Here is a 21,173-nt window from a genome sequence, read left to right on the forward strand (position 1 = left end):
AATGCAAAACTTTAAAGAAATATGTATTTGAAGTTACAGTATTGATGCAGGTCTGAAGTTGGAGATGTTATTAACTTGATTCTGAATTTCTAGTAGTTGTGTTGAAATAAAGATACTCTTTGATTCCATTGTCCCTGATATCACAGGTAGTAGGAACAAGTGAAGTTTTAGTAATGTGACCATGTGCCTGCTTTATTGAAGCAGTGATGTTACTTTGGTGTCAGTATCTGTGTGAGGGAAGAGTTACTTTACTTTCTGACACTTTCTGACTGATACATAGTGGAATGTGTAGCAAGTTTAATCTGACCGAGGTGGCAGTGCCAGTCTATGCAGCTGCTGTTGCTGTGTTGCTCTGTCTGAGCACAAGTGATTGTGCCATAGGACAGATCAGAAACAAAATCTATGTGAGAATTTTTTCTTTTCTCTCTTAATTTCTCCCCCCCCCAGTAATTTAATAAGTATTTTTGGTAAGCAGGGAAGTGTCAGAGAAGGAACAAGCAAGCTATTGACAGTTGGTCGGAGTAGTTATTGCTATTTAAAGTGTAACTACAGCTGTGGCTGAAAAACTTGACACTGATAGTTCTGAGACTCAATTTCCTTGATGCTTTAGTCTGTCCTGTACTGTTTTTGCTTTTAATAGGGAAGCTCTTTTCAAAAGGGCAAAAACTAAAGCAAAAAAGAAGCCACGGAAACGCTCTGACAGCTCTGGTGGATATAATCTCTCCGACATTATTCAGAGTCCAGCCTCTACAGGTCAGTGGGAAAGATGTTCCTTTCGGTTATAAAGACAGAACATAAAAGTTAATTTGAAATACAGTGCAATTTTTATTCTTCAGTAATTAAAACTTGCAAAATTTTGCAAGTTGAATTGCTGCTGAATTTGAACAGGGAATTCTGAAGACTGAGTTGTTTGAAAGAGTGGTTGTCACCTTAAGCTTGTGCCCAAAGCTTTCAGTAGAAGCATGTTTTTTTTGTAAAAGGCACTACTCCATATAGTGGAACATTTCTACTTACATACCTTTCTCTGGAATATCAAATAGTTTACTCACTGTTTGTTGAAAATATTAAGGAAGACTTTTTTTTTTAACAGAAAAGTGTGTATTTTATTTTTCCTGAGAATGTATGTCACAGGACAGAAGGAGAAAACTAGAAACAATACCAATCCCATTTTTTTAAAGAAAGTCTGCTTGAACTTATTCTTGTCTAATTTACTGGAATAGGTAATCTGGTTATTTTATACCTATAATATGAGGTTAATAATTTTTGCTTTGGTTTAAAAAAAAAAAATTAGTCCTGCTTTGATGATATATTAGTTTTACTCTGTTCTTGTTTTGTAGGCTCCATAAAACTGGATAAAACCAACTCAGTAGAATCGCTTCCAGAACTCCTAACATCTGACTCAGAAGGTAGTTACGCAGGAGTGAGTAGCCCTAGAGACTTGCAGTCCCCTGACTTCACAAAAGTTTTTCATCCAGAGAGGACTGAGGTTGGATCTCTTTGTTTCTAGCAACTTTTTTTTGTTATTTATCTAATCCATCAAATGACAGTTTGTATTTTTGGAGTGTTTCTGAGAAACTGTTGTCCTTAAAATTGAGAGACTTTGGTATAACAGGCAAAGTATAATTTTGTAATAATTCTGCCTTACAGCTTTAGAAATGAACATCTTGGAGTAAATTTTCTATTATCAAGATACATATTTGGACTTAGATCATTCAGGGTGAAGTATGAATAAAAAAAAAAGATACAAATAAAACTGAGCAGAGATTCACTAATATTTTGCCTGTTTTTATAGCATTTTTTTAAAGTATTTTTTTTAATTTTTTTTGTCATATGCATATCATCCAAGTTGCTTATAGCCTTGTATTTTTCCTTCTGCGGGGAAGAATATAAGAATATTTATACAGAGTTTTCTGGCTTTGTGTTTTATTTTTATGTATTTGTTTATTTATTTCCAGATGAAAGATAAAGCATGCAGTCTGGTTATGAAAGCCTCTCAGCAGAACAAGGAGATGAAGTCAAACAAGGGATCGTCAGCACTGACACATTCTGTTCCACAGTCCATTCCCAGTACCAAAAACAGCTCTGCAACCTCTCCCAATTGGGTAGCAAGCAGTTTCAGGTGGAGTAAATGTTGTGGTGCCTACCTAGCTTACAGTCATTATTTCTTCCTCATGTGGTAGTGAGTGCCAGTAACATTCTGTTCAGAGTCCACTGCTTCTCGCATTTGACTCATTAATTAAAAATTTTGTTAATTTTATTAAATTAGTTCTTTTAAAAATTATTCTTTGAGATGCTATTGATAGATGCTTTTCTTTTTTTAAGTGCTATCAGTCTGGACTTCTGCTGCCTTTTTTAGAGGCCACGTTTTTTGTCCTTTTATAAAGTTTTCTGTGGTATCAGATGATGCTTGAGGCCATCGGAAGCACCATTGTGCTTTGACATTTTTAAGCCATTCTTTCAGACTACAGTGGATTGTGAAAAATCAGCACTGCAGCTTTAACTGGTGCAGTAATAAGATAATTGCCTATTAGTTTTTATCTGTAGCAGTATTTGCATGTAAAAGCAGAATAATAGTACCATAATAATCTGAAGATTCGTCTTGCCACATTGCCAGTAAAAGTTGAATAGAGAAGAGGTTAAGTTCTTAAGGAATCACATGTTGATAATTTTCCAGAGTTTTCTTATCCTCTATGGCTTTGTGGCTGATATGCTTTGTGAATACAATAGTTAATTTATAGAATTCAGAAGTCCCAACTCTGAAATGTGTAGTTTAGACAGCAGAATCCATTAAGACTGTTTTGTCTTGCCACGTATTTGTGCAAGCATAGTTTGTGCAAAGACTTTTTGGTCTTTAGACGTGGTTGAAGGAAGTTCTACCTTCATCTGTTATCTTACAATTCTTACAGAACATTTTTTAGAAGATTACAGTGAAAAGGAACAAACAAAACCATAGGTGTTTGTTGTAATATCCCTGTACCTTTATGGATTTTCCTTATACTTTTTCTTTGCTTTTTCTAGTAATGCTAGCACATGATATATTAAAAAAAAAAAAAAAAAATAATCAGGCAGCACTGTTGTATAGTGTTTTAAGGATTAATAGTACATTTGATTGAAGTACTATTGAAAAGCAGTGATGACAGGTATTGGTGTGAATTTGCACTGATTTATTCACTACTTAGTCTATTTCATCTGGTTTTCTGTAGGGAATGACAAAGTACTGCTTACATCTAATTTCAGTTTGTCTTTGTAACCTAGTTGTAACACTAGGTTTGTTTATATATGTTTTTTTTCTTTTTTCATGTATGTCTTCAAATGCCCAGGTTTTAATTTATAGTTTTACGTGAATCCAGGCATTTCTAAAATTTAATTTGCCTTATTTTCTACAGAAGTTTAAAAAAAGATCATTTACAAAAAGGAAACTGATTTCTAATGTTTGAGAATGTTGCTGGTGTTTGGGGAGAGCTTTCAAATTTCATTGCAGTGTGAACTAGTGTTAAACAGGCTCTTGAAAGAAAGATTAATTGGGTCTTCGTGAAAGAACTGTGAGCAGTGCCTTTCTAATACTTAAAAAATGGATAGTTGAGTACTAAATAAGAATCCTGGATATAGATATCTGATTTTTTTTTTTAAAGCAATCGTAGTTCACATTTTTTTTCATAGCATATTGTTCTTAAATAGATATATATTCATGAATACAAATTGAATATATGAATATATTTTTGTCATAAACGTCGTATTTGTTGTTTGCTATAATGGAGCAAACAGACATAAATTATGCATCCCATTACTGATCTTATGTATGATCTAGAGAGTGTCAGAGAAGGTTGGAAGTATGGAATGTAAGTGAAAATGAGTGCCTTGGGAGATAACTTGTTATTTTTTATTTAGCCCTGCCAGCCCTCCTGCTATGGATCTAAGAACTATCATGGAAATAGAAGAAAATATGCAGAAATGTGGAACTATGCCAAAGACAAATTCAAGGTTAGTTTAAAAAAAAAAAAAAAAAAAAAAAAAAAAAAAAACAGAAAACCAGCAAAAAATTCAACAAAACTTATAAAAGAAAAGTGTGATCAGGCCATTATGAATTTACTCAGTGGTTCTGGCATTTCATACTTGAAAAGGAACAGGAGAAAAGATGTCATGTTTGTTCTTGAGCAACTTTGTTTACTTCATTATAGTGCTTTTTCTTCAGGAATTCAAAATTTTTCCCTTTATTTTACTGTAGTCTTCTTTAGTCAACTACTGCAAAAGCATGTCTAGCACACTAGAAACTAGTACGTTAAATCTGCTTTCTGAGCTGCATTATTTTCAACCAAAAAGAATTAATTCTTTCTTGTCTATAGCTTAAGAAATTACTTCTTGACTAGTATACTCAATTCTGAAGTTTGTTTCTTGTCTTATATTCTCTGACCTCCCCTGACACCTGATATTCATAGTTGATATTCATAATTCTTGCTCAGTCAGAAGCAAGGGTGGTCCTTGCTTTGAAAATTACCTCTAAAATATAGTGAAAGAAATAGACATTCTTAGGAGGCAGTGAATTAAACCAGATGCTTACTAAGTGGTGACATACGGAAGAGAACTGGAGATAACTTCAGCATAACTTCAGCACCTTTACAGTGTAATGTTCTTGTAAAAGAGAGCCAGGAAAATAGTCCTGGAGTGCTTTGATCAATTTCTGTATTTCATAAGAGAGAAATATGTTGTCTAGTCAGTAATAAATGCTTACAGTAAATTTGAAGAAAAAATTTGGCTTGTTTGTTTTATTTTCTTTGTAAAGAGTTGTTCTCCAGGTAGATTGTGAAGCTGTAAACCAAATAGCTGAGAATGAGGAATCAAAATAGCTTAAAAAACAAATCACTAAATAGAAAATAATGACTATATTCTGTTGTATACATCTTCAGGCAAGAATATTTTTGGCTTCAGGAAGCAAGTTTCAGATAGTCTCTTTTAAAAAAAAAAAAAAAAAAAAGGGTCACAAAACGAAAAAGTAGTCTTCATCTGGTGGTAGACTTCTCTTAGAAACTTTTTTATACTCTGCATATTTTCATTTGTAGGAATCAATAAGGGACAGTTTCTTTCTGTCACTTGACTCTTTTTGATCCTTCTTTTTGTTCCCCAGCCACCCAGCCCGCCCTTGGCCCATAATCACTGCATTTAAAATAGTATTTTGGTCTAAGAAAGGAATATCTCTCTGTTTAGTGTGCAGGATTAAAGGCAAGTCATCTGAAAGGACTCTGATCTCACATGTCTCTTTGCAATATCAATTCACAGCAGAATGGCTTCTCATGGAATTAAGCTTTCTCAGAAGCAAAGGAAACTGATTGCACTGGCAGCAAAGGATAGCGGGTCAGTAACTACCAGCACAGAGCCTACTCCACTAATAACCATACCACCCACACCTACAAAAGTTGTGAAGCTAGGAAATGCATGGTATGTTACATTTTAAAAATCACTTCTCAGTTTTGGATGTTTTTTCCTTAAATAATTTCTTAGAAGCAATTACTTCCGTAAGTGACCTGGCTTCTGTTCATTAAAAAGAATAATGATGTTTGTATCTATATTTGGTAGTAAGCCCATAGGGGATGGGGGCATGCAGTGGTTGCAGCTTAGCTGTTGTTTAAAGTTCTACTACAGGTAAGTCAGTAGGCACTGTCCCCTCTGGCTTTTGCCTGTGTGTGATGTGGTATTTGCAGGTGGTATCCAAGTGATATATAGAAAAAGAAGGTAGAACACAATGTTTGGAACAGTCAGGAGGAGATTATTGATAACCATTAGGAATGCTGCTTTTCTTTGTCAGAAAGAAAAAAAAAAAAAAAAAAAAGCCCTTTCTGGAGGGAAGAGCTAAAATGGTTTTGTTACAGGGTGAGTGATGAATACTAGTGTTAAGGATTCTTTTGGAGTGTAATGTTTTTAAAATGATATTTAGTGCAGATTTCACACAATTAAAATGTTTAAATAAATATCACTGTATCAAATAAAACAATTATTTGTAATCTGGGTTTACAGCACTGAAAGATTGCAACTTGCCTCATTTAAATTTCTTTTTCACAATTTGAGTTGGTACAGGGTGAAATCTTAGAAGCATAACTGAGCAAATAGCAGTGAGCCATGTGAATTTGTTATATTTATTTACTTAAAGAATAAATATCTATGATGGCTAGGATTCCACCAAGGATTTATGAAAACAGGGGCAAGAAATCTTTGTAGGCATCTGTTTATCATGAGTTGTCTATTAGAAAGAAATTATACTCTGTGTACTTCTGGTGTCCAACTTATAGTTACAGGTGTATGTCGCTATGGCAGTACTTTAGCCACTGGTTTTAATCTTACTGCCAACATTATAATTATGAGGAAACAATATATAACCTAACATCTGCAGTGACAGTGCACACAGGTCACTCATGCTCATTTGCATACCACTTTGTGTGTCCTTACAAACCCACTGCCTTTATACCCATCAGCGGTTGGTACGGAAGGAAAGTCATCCACTTGCACACCACCTGGTGGATGGCATTGGGGACATCCATGCTGATGTATGAGATCAGTGTGGCTGTTAATTATATGGACTGGGATCTGCATGAGTCAGTTCTTCTCCTCATGCATCCAGCAAGGGCAGGGACCTTTCCTCTATATCGCTGGCTCTTGCCTGAAGTCCTCAAAGGAACTTCACCAAACATCCCTTGCCATGGCTTGCTCTAACATTAGTGATTGCTGCTGTAGGTGTTTCAAGGGCAGTTTCAACGAGTCGTCTTAAATGTCATCAGTCACTTTTAATTTTTGTTACATAAACAAAATGAAGCATAAAGCTTTACAATATTTTGGGTGCCAAGGAAAGGGGCTGTGAGATAACACAGAACGGTATCTATTTGGTTGTCTGTATTTCTCTTCTCTCCTTCGTACACAACTGATAGATACAACAAAACCTGAAGTAGGTTTTCAAGGATGTTTTGAAGAGTTTATCTAATTATCTGAAATATCTTTAGAAGTGTTTTTTGTTCCTTGAGTCCTAATTTGTGGTGTAAGATAGATGACTCATTAGACATATTTGTGCTGATTAACTTAATCGTGTTGATAGATGTCTCTAGATTATTTTCTTCTGAATTCAGAAAATAAGATAGTAAGAGAAGCTGATAAAATATGTGTAAGACTATGGAGTGTGATTTCCTTAGTTGGGCATCTCGTTAGGCTGTGCTGACTATTCAGACTATGGATCTATTCTGTTACGGCTAATTCTTTACCTATTGGGTGTTATTTACTTTTAAGCTACCAAATACCTGTGAACTTTTCCTTACAGTTAAAAAGCAAATATAGACTGATTTTTTTTTTTTTTTTTTTTTTTTTTGTTTGTTTGTGTTTTTTTTGGAGTATACTTGGGTAAGTCTGTCTAGAAAATATATTGTATTCTTGAGCTTTTCGTTAAACAGTTCTTGAAAGTGGCTGAGCTTTACTGTGGTACACAATCTTAAGTGGAAGTGCCAGAGGTTCTATCAGGAGGATGGAATCCAGGCTGTTGCTTGTGTGGTCACTGTGCACGATTCTGTATGTTCCTCAGCAATGTTCTGGCTGCTGATCTGGAAACTGCCATTAGCTCTAGAATTCTAGAAAAGTGGGAGGTAAATAAATATTTTAAATTATGCCCAGCTTCTGTAAAAGAGCTTTTGTTGAAGAGACTTTAAGCTTTAGAAGGCAAGCCACCAGTTGTTCAAAGCAGTTTTTCTATGTAAAATAGAAGAGTGTTACTCCTAATATCATATTTGCAAAGATCTAATCTGTACATTCACGAAAGACTGTTAAGAGTGCTTCTGGCAATAGATGGAGGTTTCCATGCATGCAATACAGTCCAAGCTATAGAACTTGCGTTCCAGTGAAATGATATTCATCTTGGATGTGCAGTGAGAACACTTGCCAGAAGGGTGGGGGACCTTCCGACTCTTTCTTGGTTGACTAATGCACAGTATATTGTACACCATGCCCAACTTTTCCACCAAAAGCAACTCCAGTTTCATAGCTGGGGAGTGGTCTGAAGCAGTGCTACCTCCTGTGAAGAATGATGGAAATAAGGGAGGGGAAAAAAAAAACAACAAAACAAATAAAAACGAGACAAGCAAACAAAAAATAATACTTGGAGAATATGAAGTATGAGAAGCTAGGTATTTGGTATGTATTGACTTTATTAGTTCTCCAGACTTTGTTCATGAATGGTAGGGCTTTTTGTTTTTGTTGTGTTTTGCTTTTGTTTTCTAAACTCCAGAGAGCCTATGGCTTTTCAAGAATGGAAGTATAAATTTAAAGCCTTTCTTGAGAATTCATATATATGACGTGTTTTTTTAAGTGTTTAGGTATTCAGTTTGTTGATATTTTAGCTTATTGTGAAACATCAACAGCTGTTTTGGAACTTGACACTTGGATATTTTGCAGTTACAGATTAGAACAACTTCTTCCTCTTTCATTTTTTTAATGTATAACGTTTAAATTATACGTAATGTTACATATTAAGTAAGTATGACAGTGTTAGGCAAGCTGACAGTTGTTACTCTTAAGAAAATTTGTAATGGTTTAAGCTAAACCATTTTATGCTATTCCTGTTGTTTTGAATAGGATCAGTCTTTAAGAATGGCATGATTGCATTGGTTTTTGTTGTTGTTGTTGATGGTGTGGGTTTATTTATGTTTTGGTTCTGGGTTGCTGGTGAATCTGATTTCAGTACAGAATTTTCATGAAGACAGATAGGTTGTTCAAACTGTTAGCAGCAGGAGGCTTCTGTCATGGCAGATCCCAAGAGAGCTATTTGCCTGCTTAGTGTAAGAAGCTTGGGGAAGTTCTGGTAAAACAATTTCCATGGTTCTGTTAAGTCAGCTGATAGTTGGAATGGAGGAAGCGTAGAATGACTCCAAGTTCCATCTAGTGGTTTCCATTCTACCTTATATGCCTACGGCGCTGCTCAAGCAGTAAGAAAAACATAAAAAAAAAAAAAAAAAAAAAAAAAAAAAAAAAAAAAAAAAAAAAAACCCTTAATGCTGGGTATTCTAGTGTATGATTCAGATTATATAGCATTCAGATACTTTTGTTGTAACATTTCATTTCCCTAATACTTCTTAATTTTTATACTGCACTGATGCAGTTTGGGCATCTTTGACTTCACATGCACCTCTTCTTGTGGTAGCTGTGCAGTTAGTAAACATTGTATAGGTAGCTTGTTCTACTTCAGTAGTTTTTATAATTGATCTGTTACCTTCTGAGTGGATGACAAACAACTGTTATTTAGCACGTATTTCTAATATTTGGCATACTGCAAATAGATGGTTAGTAAAGTTAAATGTAGGTAAATTTATGGAGAATTAAATCTAAAGTTACGATGGGCAGGAACGTGAGGGGCAACTACCTTGATTTCTGTAAATAAAGGTTTTTGTGTCGGAAAACGTTCACACCATTTATTATTCTAAATTGATGTATTTTCATTTTGTTTTGTTTTTGAAAGGTAATATGCAGGCTCTAGTTCAGTACCAGTGTACATTATAGTTAAGCAAGTAAAAGAAAACCAAGCATATCAGTTTTGTGAATTTCACTGTGGATTAGGGGATTTTCAGAACCTCAAGTAGCTACAAGTGACTCATTCACTGTTTTGGTTCTGCTTAGCAGCTGTGTCTGCCAATTTCTGTCAAAGTCTAAAATGTATCTGGTGTTTACCTTTTTGTCCCAAAGTGATGTATTTGAAGGGATGAGGTCTAAAGGGGATTTATATGTGTATATATCTATGTTTTTAATTGCTTATTTATTCAAAAGGTCATCTTCATTGCATTCTGCTTTGCCGAAATCATTCCGTGATCTTGTAATGGAGGAAGAAAAATACATGAGTGCAAATAATTTGCCTGGTACTGCTACCAAGAGAGCTGGATGTAAAGGAGCTGAGGATTCACCAGTCCAAAGCACTACAAGGTAGGAGAGCAGTCTTTTCCTAATTCTGAATAATAATTCGTATGCCAGAACCTGGAAGGATGAAATTGCCTTTTTTTCCTTTTTAAGTCCTTAAAGTATTCTTCTAATGGTGTTTTAATATCAATAGGATTTCATGAATGGAATACTATTACAAATAGGAAGTAAAGTAGACTTAAGGAATATAATGCCACTGCTAATATTATGTTTATAGTTTGAAGTATTTGTATATGTGAGCATATATATATGCACACATGAACACAAACACTTCTGACTACTAACAAAATGCTTTTGTATCTGTATGTATATACGTATGTATAAACATAGAAAACATCTAATTTCTGCATAAGTTAGAAAGTATCTTCTAGGATTCAGATATGGCATGAATGAGTTTTGCTTAAGAGTATTTTTCTGTAACCATTGGGTGAATGAAATCCATTGATTCAAACAAAGAGCATTCCCTAATCTGAGTTGTTTTACAAGCCGATTCGTTCCATGAAAAATTGCACCTAAACAATCTAAAAGGCTTACTAAAATATTGATGTATCATTTATGTTTGTATATTATAACTAGTGAGGTACTATAATTCTAGGGACAAAAATGACCTGTTTTGAGGTCTGTGTAAATTGCTGTATAATAACTGCATGTACACTGTTCTTCTGTTGAACTGTTTTGTCCCTGCATTCTGCTATCTCCAATAAAATCTGTGTGTTGGAATTAGAATTACTAAGCTGAGAGGAAATAAATTTCAGCCTAATTTCTGAAAGTATTTAGGACCAAGTTGTCATCTACATGCATCTCTTTGCTCTATCATCAGTAGTTTTAAACACTAGGCATTTAAAGTATATTTAAGAGACAGAGGGCTTGAAATTCTTACTGACTTTCCTACCTGCCGTCTAGAAGACACAAAGTCTGAATGCTCTATCATACTGGTGGGGTCAGGTGGCAGCAAGCCTGGCAGGGCACACCCCCACTGCGCCAGAGTGAGGTGAGCACGGCAGGCTCTCTGCTGGTGACTACACACAAATTGTAAGGGTGAGAGAGCAATGAGCTCAGATGCAGCTCAGAAGCCCAGCTGTGTTCAGGGCTGCATTAAAAAAGGAGTGGCCAGCAGGGAGAGGGAGGTGATTGTCTCCCTCTACTCGGCTCTTGTGAGGCCCATCTGTAGTGCTGTGTCCAGGCTGGGGGCCCCAGTACAGGAAGGATGTGGAGCTCTTGGAGCGGGTCCAGAGGAGGGCCAACTAAGGTGATAGAGTGCTGGAGCACCTCCCCTGTGAGGAAAGGTTGAGGGAGCTGGGCTTCTTTAGCTTGGAAAAGAGAAGGCTCTGGGGAGACCTCATTGTGGCTTTCCAGTACTTGAGCATATAAACAGGGGAGGGGGGACCGCTGTTTATGAAGATGGATAGTGATAGGACAAGGCGGAATGGTTTTAAACTGAGACAGGGGAGGTTTGGGTTAGATATTAGGAGGAAGTTTTTCACATAGATGGTGGTGATGCACTGGAACAGGTTGCCCAAGGAGGTTGTGGATGCCCCATCCCTGGAGGCATTCAAGGCCAGGCTGGATGTGGCTCTGGGCAGCCTGGTCCAGTGGTTGACGACCATGCACGTAGCAGCGGATATGAAACTAGATGACCATTGTGGTCCTTTTCAACCCACACCATTCTATGATTCTATGATCTAAAAGTCAGGATTAGAATCAATGAGGAGGGGCAGTTCCCCTGCACCTTCTCATGGCTCTTTCTTACAAATTAACTGTGTCACCAACAACTTGACTAAAGGGAGAAGAGTTTGCAGAGCCTTTTGGTGCATGCTGGTCCCAGGTACACGTTTTAACTCTCTCTCTTTTTTTTTTTTTTTTTTTTTTTTAATTTTAAAAGAAACTCTGTTCTGTCCCACTCCAAAAATTGGCTGTGCAAGAAGGAGAAGGTGGTTCTGTTGGGCCTCCCTCTAGGTTGTTCAGTTGTATAGAAAGCAATGATTCCCTATAACGGAAGTAGTATGTGCCATATTGGTAGTTACACAGCAAAAAAGAATTAAAGAAATTAAAGAAATATGTGTGGGAAATGATGTTACAGGAGAGAAGAGGGATTTGGCAAGTGTAACAGAAGTATCCTTCAGCAACAGAAATAAAGCTGAGGCAGCTGGGGTGAGTGGAGATGCACTTACACATGTGCAGACATAACAGGTATTATTAATCTAATTTCTAGTAAAATAGCAAAACTTTTGATCACATGAGAGAGAGTATGGGCTGGTGATAGAGGAACATGCACTGGATGCTTTTACTAGTTTTGTCACGTGGTCTCTGATCTTCATAAAGTCACTTAATTTCCTTTTGCTTTGCTCTGTCTAGTCTGTTCAGTCTGGCCTGTCTGCAGGCTCTGAACTGGATTCTTTGAGCTGATTCCAGGCATAATATGTTAGCTGCCTGAAAATGATATATTAAACTAGTGGGAGGCTACATGACTAGATTGTGTATCATCAGTCAGAAAAAAAGGACACTTCCAGAGCTATTTCAGGTTGTTTTGAACTGTCTCTAAAGATGCTGATTTCTTTCTGTTAGGTATAAAGAATCAAGGTTCATCTACCTGGAGTTAGGATTAAGGTTTCTACTTTGAGCTAGTTTTATTCTTTGACTGACAGCTTTTGTCACAGCAGTTTCTGACTTTTGCCAGCAGACATCAAGAGCTGTTTCAGTAAAGATTCATTGTCCACACTCGTTCCTCTTCCTTTTTAAGGAAAGGAAATTGAATGTTCATAAAGCGTAAGCAGTCCTTGTCTCCGAATGTCAGACCTACTGATGGGACACTGAAGAAACTTGCACAACTACTGTGTCAGCTTTCTTTTTTTTTTTCTTTTGGATAAAATGGGAAATAATTTTTTTTTTTTTTTTTTTTTTTTTACATTGGAAGGGATGCATAAACATGCTTCCATACATTGTCATCTTCCAGTTTCTGCAGATGAAAAATGTCATGAATGTGGAGATGTGAACTGGATTGGGTCCAGAAGCACATCAGCTCAAATGCTGAGCCAAGTGGATGTGGCTGCATTGTTTCCAGGGACAACTTAGTTTTGGGAGTTACGCTGCACAGCTGTGTGTGTATAGCTCACAGTTCAAGCTAAAAACATAGGCCTGACGTGACTTGACTCTTTTTGTGGCTGCCCAGATTGTCTTTATTGCATTACTCTAGGGAGCAGTAAAGAGCCTTAGTGGAAATGCATCTCTCTGGCTTTGCATGGGAAAGGCCTGGTTTTGGCATGGCTAATATTGAGCTAATAGCTAGTACATGAGTCAGATGGCACAGCAAAACCCAAGAGGTTCTGCAGGAGACCAGCGGTTTTTTTCGTAGAGCAGTTATCAGATCTTTGAGGCAGTAGACCTGAACTGGCTTCGAGTGAAGAAATTCTCAAGAAACATTGGGAAGTTAAGTGCTAGGACATCACAGTGTCTGGGCAGGAGTCATGGCAAGTTCAGCCAACTGAGTTAATCAGTGTAGTTCAGAACTGATTATATTTGTCTTGTTTGTTTCCATGCACTTCTCTACATCAGTCTTTAATTTTCTAGACTTCTATCTTTCCAAGTTCTGTGTTTTTTAGGCTTTCTTTCCCCCATTTTTCTGTATATCTTTGTTTCTCATTTCCCCTCTGTTCTATTTCACCTATTTATTTTGATGCCTGCTGAGGAATAGCATGTTGAAATATCTGCAATTGATTTAGCATCTGGAATAAATATCTTGCTAGCAAGAAACACAAATATACATATGCACAAGCAGGTTCAAAATAAGTGTTGTTTCCTACATTTTAAAGCCTCACTTAAATTGAGGTAGATGACACAGGTACTTAAACTTGTCTTTTGATTGAACGCTAGAGTGTGCTGTGACACTGGAACTGTTCATTGCAGTTAGGGAAAGCCTGTGAGTGTATTGTTTTTTTGTTTTTCCTTCTTGCTCTGGAAAACAATCTTTTTGTCTATACTCAAACAGGTTGGTTAAATGAAACAGTCTATTTGGATTAGTTTCTAGTGGTGCTGTAAGTTCTTTGGATTATGGGTGAGGAGGAGAGAATTTCTTTCAAATGTCTGGAGGGGTGCAGGTTATTGTCAAATGTGCAGTTAGGTGAGCATTGCAAGAGGAGATGAAGAAAGAGCTGAAGTAGAGAAGTGACATCAGAATAAAGGCATTCACTAAGATGTACAGACATGCTCTTAGTTAAATGAACCAGCAAGCAGAAAACTGATGCCTTTTCCTGTTGTCTGTCCTTCCTTTTCTGATTCTTTCCTGTTTTTTATTCTCTTATGGTCTTCACTATCTGAAATAAAAACTGGAAGCTGGTTTATCTAGACTTCCGACATAAGTGATGCCATTGTTGAAACTGTAGAATAATTTAGATGCTGTCAGCTGGCCTCCTGTTCAACATAGCTCTAGCTAGATCGTGTTGCTCAGGGCCTGGCCCAATTGACTTGTGGTATTTCCAAGGGTTTAGATACCTCAGCCTTTCTAGGCAACACGTTCAAGGGTCTGATCATCTTTGTGGTAGATTTTTTTTCTATATCTAACTGGGATTTCCCATTTAGCAGTTTGTGCCTATCACTTCTTACTCCATGTGCACCACTAAGCACATGGTTACTGCATCTTTTTTCAAACTTCCAGTTATATAGTTAAAGGCAACAATGAGACTTCCTCTTTGCAAGCATACAGTTGTTTTCAGCTCTTTCTGTCACTTGTCCCTAGTTTTGGTGGCCCTATAAAGGATGTCTTCCAGCATGCCAACATCTTTCTTGTATTGAGGGGCACAAATACGATACTCTGTATGTTGTCTCATAAATACAACACAGAAGGGAAGAGTAATTTCTTTTGACTGTATGGCTATGCTTTTGCTAGTACAGACTAGTATGCTTTTGGCCTTTGCTGCAAGGACACATACTGATTCATCTTAGACTTACTGCCTACCAGGACTACGTGAGTCCTTTTCTGCAAGGCTGCCTTCTAGCCAGTTATCCTCTGTCCTGTACTGCTGCCTGGGGATACTTTCCTTCAAATATGTGACTTCACATTTGCCTTGTTTTCCCATTTTTCCAGCTTCTTGAGGTCCTTCTGAATGGCAACCCAGCATCCAGCATGTGCACTCCCAGCCTGTCCCCATCTATTTGTGACCCTGCTGAGAGTACACTTTATCTGACCACCAAATAATTGGTGAAGACATTAAATATTATATCAGTTCTTAAGGACCATCACCAATAGTTGGTTTCCAATTGAGCTTTATACAGTTCATCCAGAACCATCCATCTTGTAGTACATATACCTTGTCCATGCTTTACAGACTGATTGTAAGGATACACTGTATGTGCAGGCTGAGTATAAAGACTTGGCTAGCAAAAGGCAAATAAAGTGATTTTCTTTGCTCTCTGTTTGTCTGCAGAGCCAGTCATCCTATCGTAGAAGGTAGTTATGTTGTTCAGAATAAATTTGCCAGTAGTTGATAAATCCAGAAATGACTTAGAGAAGGATTTGTTCCACAACATTTGTAAGGTTTGAAGTGACACTGATCAGACGGTTCCCCATGTTCTTCCTGAAGATGGGTATAATGTTTAGCTTTCTCTAGTTGTCATGAGAAATTGTTCTTCTCTGCATGCATGAAAATTTAGATTCATCTTTCTTGAATGTAACAGATGAAAATGAAAGGTCTTCGAAATAAGCTTCATCCAGTGTGGTATATGGTGACAGAATTGGTTGTTCCAAATTGAACCAAGTTGCTCAACGTTCTTTTTTTTTTTCTTTTTCCAGTAATGTACTTCTGATTGATTGTCATGATAGGTACACCTTGGATTCTACTTTTTCTTTTCAAGCTGAAAAATTCTTAGCTTAACTAGTTGCCCTTCAGCCTTTTTCTTTGTACTGAATTTTCTTGCCCTTTGCTTTGTACCACAGTCATGCTGTTTATTCTTTAAGAAGTTAATAGAATTTCCTAATTTTGTTTGTTAGTTTAAGCATCGCTGCTTATTACATCCATTAATGTTAACTTATGATGGTATTTCTTGTAGCTAACTTACTCTCTAAAATTGTGAATAACGTGGCTGCAATATGAGTAAGCTAGAAATGAGAGGTATGGGAAATTCATTAAAAAAAAAAAAAGTTTTGTGTTGCTTAGCTCCTTACAGAATTTCCGTATTTATCATACTTATCCATTATGACCTGATACTTTTGTTCAGTAAAACAGGAATTTCTAAGCTGCCTTTTTTTTTTTTTTTTTTTTTCTGACCAAAGATTAAAAACAAACAAACAAAAAACCAACTTTTTCTCTACCCTTTTTCCTCGAGTATTCTTTGATCCTCATGGAAAAAGCATTGCAAATTAGTAATGTTAAGTGAAAGGAAACTGGCAGCCCTATGGATGGATGATCAGTGTGGAGAATGGTAAAGCAGATTTGATCACTCTTGTCATGGAGCTGTTGATTCATGGGTCAGTTCTGGAATAAAGGTTACCCAGAAACAGCCAATTTGGAAAGAACCTACCTTCTTGGCTTTTTCTCCATACGTTGTTGCACTGACTTTCTTGTTAGTGTCTGATATGATCACCATCACTTAAAATGGAGGCAAAGTCTCATCTTGACTCATATGAAGTGTATTTTTCCAGTGGAAACAGAAAAGCATTATGAGCTGGCAGAAGGTGAATCTACTGGGCTTGATTCATGGGAGTGACACTGCAGAGAGCTTATTTTGAAAGTCCACTGTTATGCCTTGGCAGATGTTAACATTTGTTTGTTCTTTGTATAGATGGCTGTTCGGTGGACAAGATTATGTTTTGTGACAGAAAGCTGGGCATGGTTCACAGAAATGTTGTTTTTGGTAATGGGTGTTCCTTTTCAGGTTTTTTGAGATCTTGCCTTCATTGCTTAGCAGTACGAATCATGGTTCTTGTTGTCCTTGGAGTTGTGTAGTGGGGAAAAAATTCCAGGCAGGGAACTTAGTAGTTACTGGAATTCTCTTATTAGATAGCTTTCTGTAGATGTTTCCCCCTTTCCAAGAGTTTGTGGCCACTTACAGAGGATTACCAAAGCCATAAAGAAAATTGAGACTGATTTATTGAAATACCAACACCATTAGAATTTTTTCAATGCCATAGAATAATTCAAAAAAGTCTGTTAGCATTTCATAGTATGTTATAAAACTTCTTTAGAGTTGTGGAAATTGCAAAAGTTGCCAAAGAGAGAGATAAAATAACAAAAGTAGGTCTCTCTCGTCTTACTGATGTAGGATTATTTTGTCAAATACACTGTGTCTTAAGGTGTAGAATATACCTATTCTGACTTATTTTTGTAGACAGGTTAACATCGTAGAATGGAATAAAATGTCTTCCTTCTTGGCAATTCTTTATTGTTATTTCAGGATTTTTTTTCTGATCCAGTTAATTCTAGTTACATGCTGCTTGTATGAATATGAGGTGGTTGCAGAACATACACTGGAAGTCCATGTTTTCCGGGCTTATACTTGAGGAAATAATTTGCTAGTGCTATTGTAGTACTGTACTGGCTCTTTTTACATAGAATATTTAATTTGAATGCAAGATTTTTCTGTCTTGAAGCTGTGTTCTTTCCATGTAAACTCCAAACAGATTTACAGTGCATGCTGTCAGTGCATAACTTGATTGAATATTTTACAGGTTTAAATATATCTATCTGTATCTATCTATATATATATATGTTATTTTTTTAAGTGCTTTTCTTCAAATGCTCAAATGTTAGGAAATGCCAGAGTTAGTGCTCCAACTGAAAATGCAGTAAGTTCTGGCATTCAGAAAGGAGTATCAGTGTCTCCTCATGTTACAGTATCACATTTAAAGACAAACTAAGCATTACTTTATAATGCCTAACCTCTGGGGGGGGGGGGGGGGGGGGAAGGGGGGAAAGAGTACAAATTTGTAATTAGCTACTTTGAATTTGTAATCAATTACGATTAAGTAAAATCCATTGTTAGTGACTTTCACCCCCCCCCCCCCCCTTTCTTTCTTTTTTCCAGATGTGTGGCTCGAAGTAGCCCAGGTCCAGAAGGCCACGTTTTGGATTCTCCTCAGCTGGAGAGCCATAAGTAAGTTTGACTCCCTTAAATTCCAGAATTTATTTTCTCTCTGTTATGCTGACCTTGTTTTTGATGTTGCCTCATAATGTCTTCTGCTTTTTTGCAGTCCTTGGTTGGCAACACCACCAACTAACTCTCCTGTCATGGCACCTGTCATGTTTGCATCTATTGTAGAGGAAGAGCGCCAGCAAGAAGCTGCTCTTATTAGGAGCAGAGAAAAACCGTTGGCTTTGATCCAGGTAAAGTGCTAAGTTTCTGCAGCTGGGTATTATCACCAGGAGTTTCCACTGGCTGTTTTAGAGATCAGTTTTTAGTATTAATTATGTATCATTATATTTAGCATCACTTGTAAAATTGAGTTAAATGTCATTTAATAATAACATCTTCTTGCAGTTTGATAAGGTAGATCTATGTTAGATTGAGTATTGAATCCATGGCTGATAGATTTTCAGAATCACAAAATAGTTGAGGTCGGAGTCTGTAAATAGTCTAGACTAACAGAGGCCTTTTTGGAAAGCCTGTTTCAGTGTCCAACCACCCACAGTGAAAAAAAGATTTTTATGTTGAAATGAAATTTTCTGTATTTCAGTCTCTGTTCATTGCCTCTTGTTCTGTTGCTGGACATCACTGAGACATCTAGCTTCTTTTACTTTCTCTGATCAGCTGTTCATACATATTGATAAGATATCCCTGAATCTTTTCCTTGCTAAGCAGCTGCAGCTCTCTTAGCTTCTCCTTGCACATCAGTGACTTCAGGCTTTTAATCCTTTTTGTGTCTTTTCACTGGACCCTCTCTCTTATAATACTGCAGAGTCATAACTGGGCCCAAAACTCTAGATGTTTCTCGCCAGTAGAGGGGAAGAATCATCTCTCTCAATCTTCTGACAGTGCTGTCCCTAATAGAGGGACTCTTTGATGCAAGAGCACATTGGTGACTTAGAGTCAACTTGCCTACCAGGACCCCAAGTCCTTTTCTGCCAAGCTACTTTCCATACACTTGGCTGGTGTATGTTCTTGTGCTTCACTCTTCTTATAAGCAGGACTTCACATTTTCCTTTCGTGAACTTGATGGGATTCCTCTCAGCTAATGCCCCAGGCATGCTGAATACCTTCAGAATAGCAGCACAACTCACTAATGTGCCAACCACTCCCCCTGATTTTGTCATCTACAACCTTGCTGAGGGTGTGTTATGTCATATTACACAGGTCATTAATGTAGATGCTAAGCAGTACTGACCCTTGTCTTGATCTTGGTATTAATACTAGCAGCTGTGCACTAACATGTTCTTTGGGACATAGTTCATAATTGTCTAAGACTACCAATTCAGGTAGTTTTCAGTCCATTTTACTTAAATTCATCAAGTCCATGCTTCAATTTGTCTGTGAGGATGTGGGAGACAATGTTGAAAGGCTTGAAGAAGTAAACAACGTCCACCACTTTCTCTTCGTCCACCAAGCCACCCTTCTATGATGAGCATGCTGTTGGGTTCATTAGACATGATTTCCCCCTTGTAATGTGTATGCTACCAGATAGCCTTCCTGTCATGCATGCGTTTAGAAATAACCTCCAGGAGGATTTGTTTTATCATGTCTCCAGGGATAAAGGTGAAGGTGACTGGCAATTAGTTCCCAGATGCTCCTTCTTGGTCCTCTTGAAGATGACATTTTGCTTCCTTCTAGTCCTCAGGAATCTCCTTCTACCACCATGATCTTGCAAAGTATTTTTTACAGTGGCCTTGGCTGGCCAGCTGCCATAACAATCTTTAAAAGTATGAGTTCATTCCGTCAGTGTCATAGGTATATGTATGTCTGGTTTATTAAAATATTGCTTAACTTTGTTATCCTCTGCTGAGGGTAGATCTTTTTTTTTTCTCCCCAGACTATCCCTCTGGTCTCAGGGGCCAGGGATTACTGAAAGCTGGTCTTACTACTGCAAATGAAAATGAAGAAGACTAATTGTTCCTCAGCCTTGTCCATCTCCTTTCTCTTTCAGCTATGAGCTTACGTTTTCTCTAGTATTCTTTTTGCAGCTTTTTTACTGCCTTTCATGTCACTTGCAGGATTCAACTCTGGCTGGGCTCTGACTTTACTAATTCGGTTCCTGCATGCTTAGACAATGGTTGTATTTTTCTTCTGGGTCATCTGTCTTGGCTTCCACCTTATACACACTTCCTTCTTGTGTTAGAGTTTTGTAAGGAGCTTTTTGTTATCCATGCAGGCCTCCTGCCATATTTGTTAGACTTCCTGATCACCGGACTGTTACTAAGCTTGGAAGCACTGATCTTAAAATCAAGCAGGTCTTCTGGACCCCTTTTCTTTCAAGGACCACGTTCTGTGAGATTTCCAGATCCCTGAACAAATCATAATCTGTTCTTCTGAAGGTCTGGGGTTGTGATTCTGATATGTCTTATTCCCCTCTCATGAGATGGTGCAAGATCTCAAGGTCAGAGTGGCCAAAGCTGCCCTTGACCTTATCATCCTTGACATCTGACAGTGTCTCCCTTTGTCAGTTTCTTGATCATCTGTGTGAGGAAGTCACCAGAGCAAAACTTCTGGAGCACTTGTGCCCTTCTGTGTTGCCCTGACAGCAGATATCAGGGTCTCTGATGAGGGCCAGAGTCTGCAAGCATGAAGCTTCTTTCAGTGTTTTGAAGGAGACCTCAGGTACTACTACTTGCTGATGAGGTCTATAGCAGACATACTCAGGGCCACCACAGCCTGTTCGTAACTATTAGTGGCGTATATGCCAATCTAATACTGAAATACATGTTCTTTTTTTGTTCCAGATTGAGGAGTGTGCTATTCAAGATTTGTTAATCCACTATGAAGCTTTTGACAACCCTGAAGAATTTGTGACTGTTGAAAGGGCTCCACAGGGACCTATGGCCACACCTATGTGGAACAAGCACTAATTCGTACTGTTAACAGCACATATTATACATGCACTTCTGAAATCCTCATTACAATCAGAATGAGACTGGTAAAACATAAATCATGTAACTTTTAACATCAGCATTAAAAATTGCACATAATCAGTAGGTATTTGGTAGAGATAATGGAAGTAATTTGTTCACTGTGTCTTGCACCCACAACATGTTTTGTATGTATTGTTTGAGAGAATTTCTTCAACGAGTCCTGTTTAATTAGTAGTGTCACATGAAGCT

General features: G+C 37.4%; 1 protein-coding gene across 1 annotated transcript in view; it reads left to right on the forward strand.

The window, feature by feature from the left end:
- Nucleotides 1–20,921, forward strand: part of IBTK (inhibitor of Bruton tyrosine kinase) — a gene marked incomplete at both ends in the record, with an annotated part of 48,055 nt that extends 27,134 nt beyond the window's left edge. The window contains 9 exons of the mRNA XM_079550878.1: nucleotides 641–753; nucleotides 1,338–1,486; nucleotides 1,956–2,119; nucleotides 3,889–3,981; nucleotides 5,275–5,433; nucleotides 9,787–9,939; nucleotides 17,950–18,018; nucleotides 18,116–18,248; nucleotides 20,796–20,921. Of these exons, the coding sequence (XP_079407004.1) occupies nucleotides 641–753; nucleotides 1,338–1,486; nucleotides 1,956–2,119; nucleotides 3,889–3,981; nucleotides 5,275–5,433; nucleotides 9,787–9,939; nucleotides 17,950–18,018; nucleotides 18,116–18,248; nucleotides 20,796–20,921 (1,159 nt within the window). The remainder of the gene's footprint in view (nucleotides 1–640; nucleotides 754–1,337; nucleotides 1,487–1,955; nucleotides 2,120–3,888; nucleotides 3,982–5,274; nucleotides 5,434–9,786; nucleotides 9,940–17,949; nucleotides 18,019–18,115; nucleotides 18,249–20,795) is intronic.
- Nucleotides 20,922–21,173: the final 252 nt, after the last annotated feature.

The sequence above is a fragment of the Tetrao urogallus genome (genome assembly GCF_951394365.1).
Source record: "Tetrao urogallus genome assembly, chromosome: 2".
NCBI classification, from domain to species: Eukaryota; Metazoa; Chordata; class Aves; order Galliformes; family Phasianidae; genus Tetrao; species Tetrao urogallus.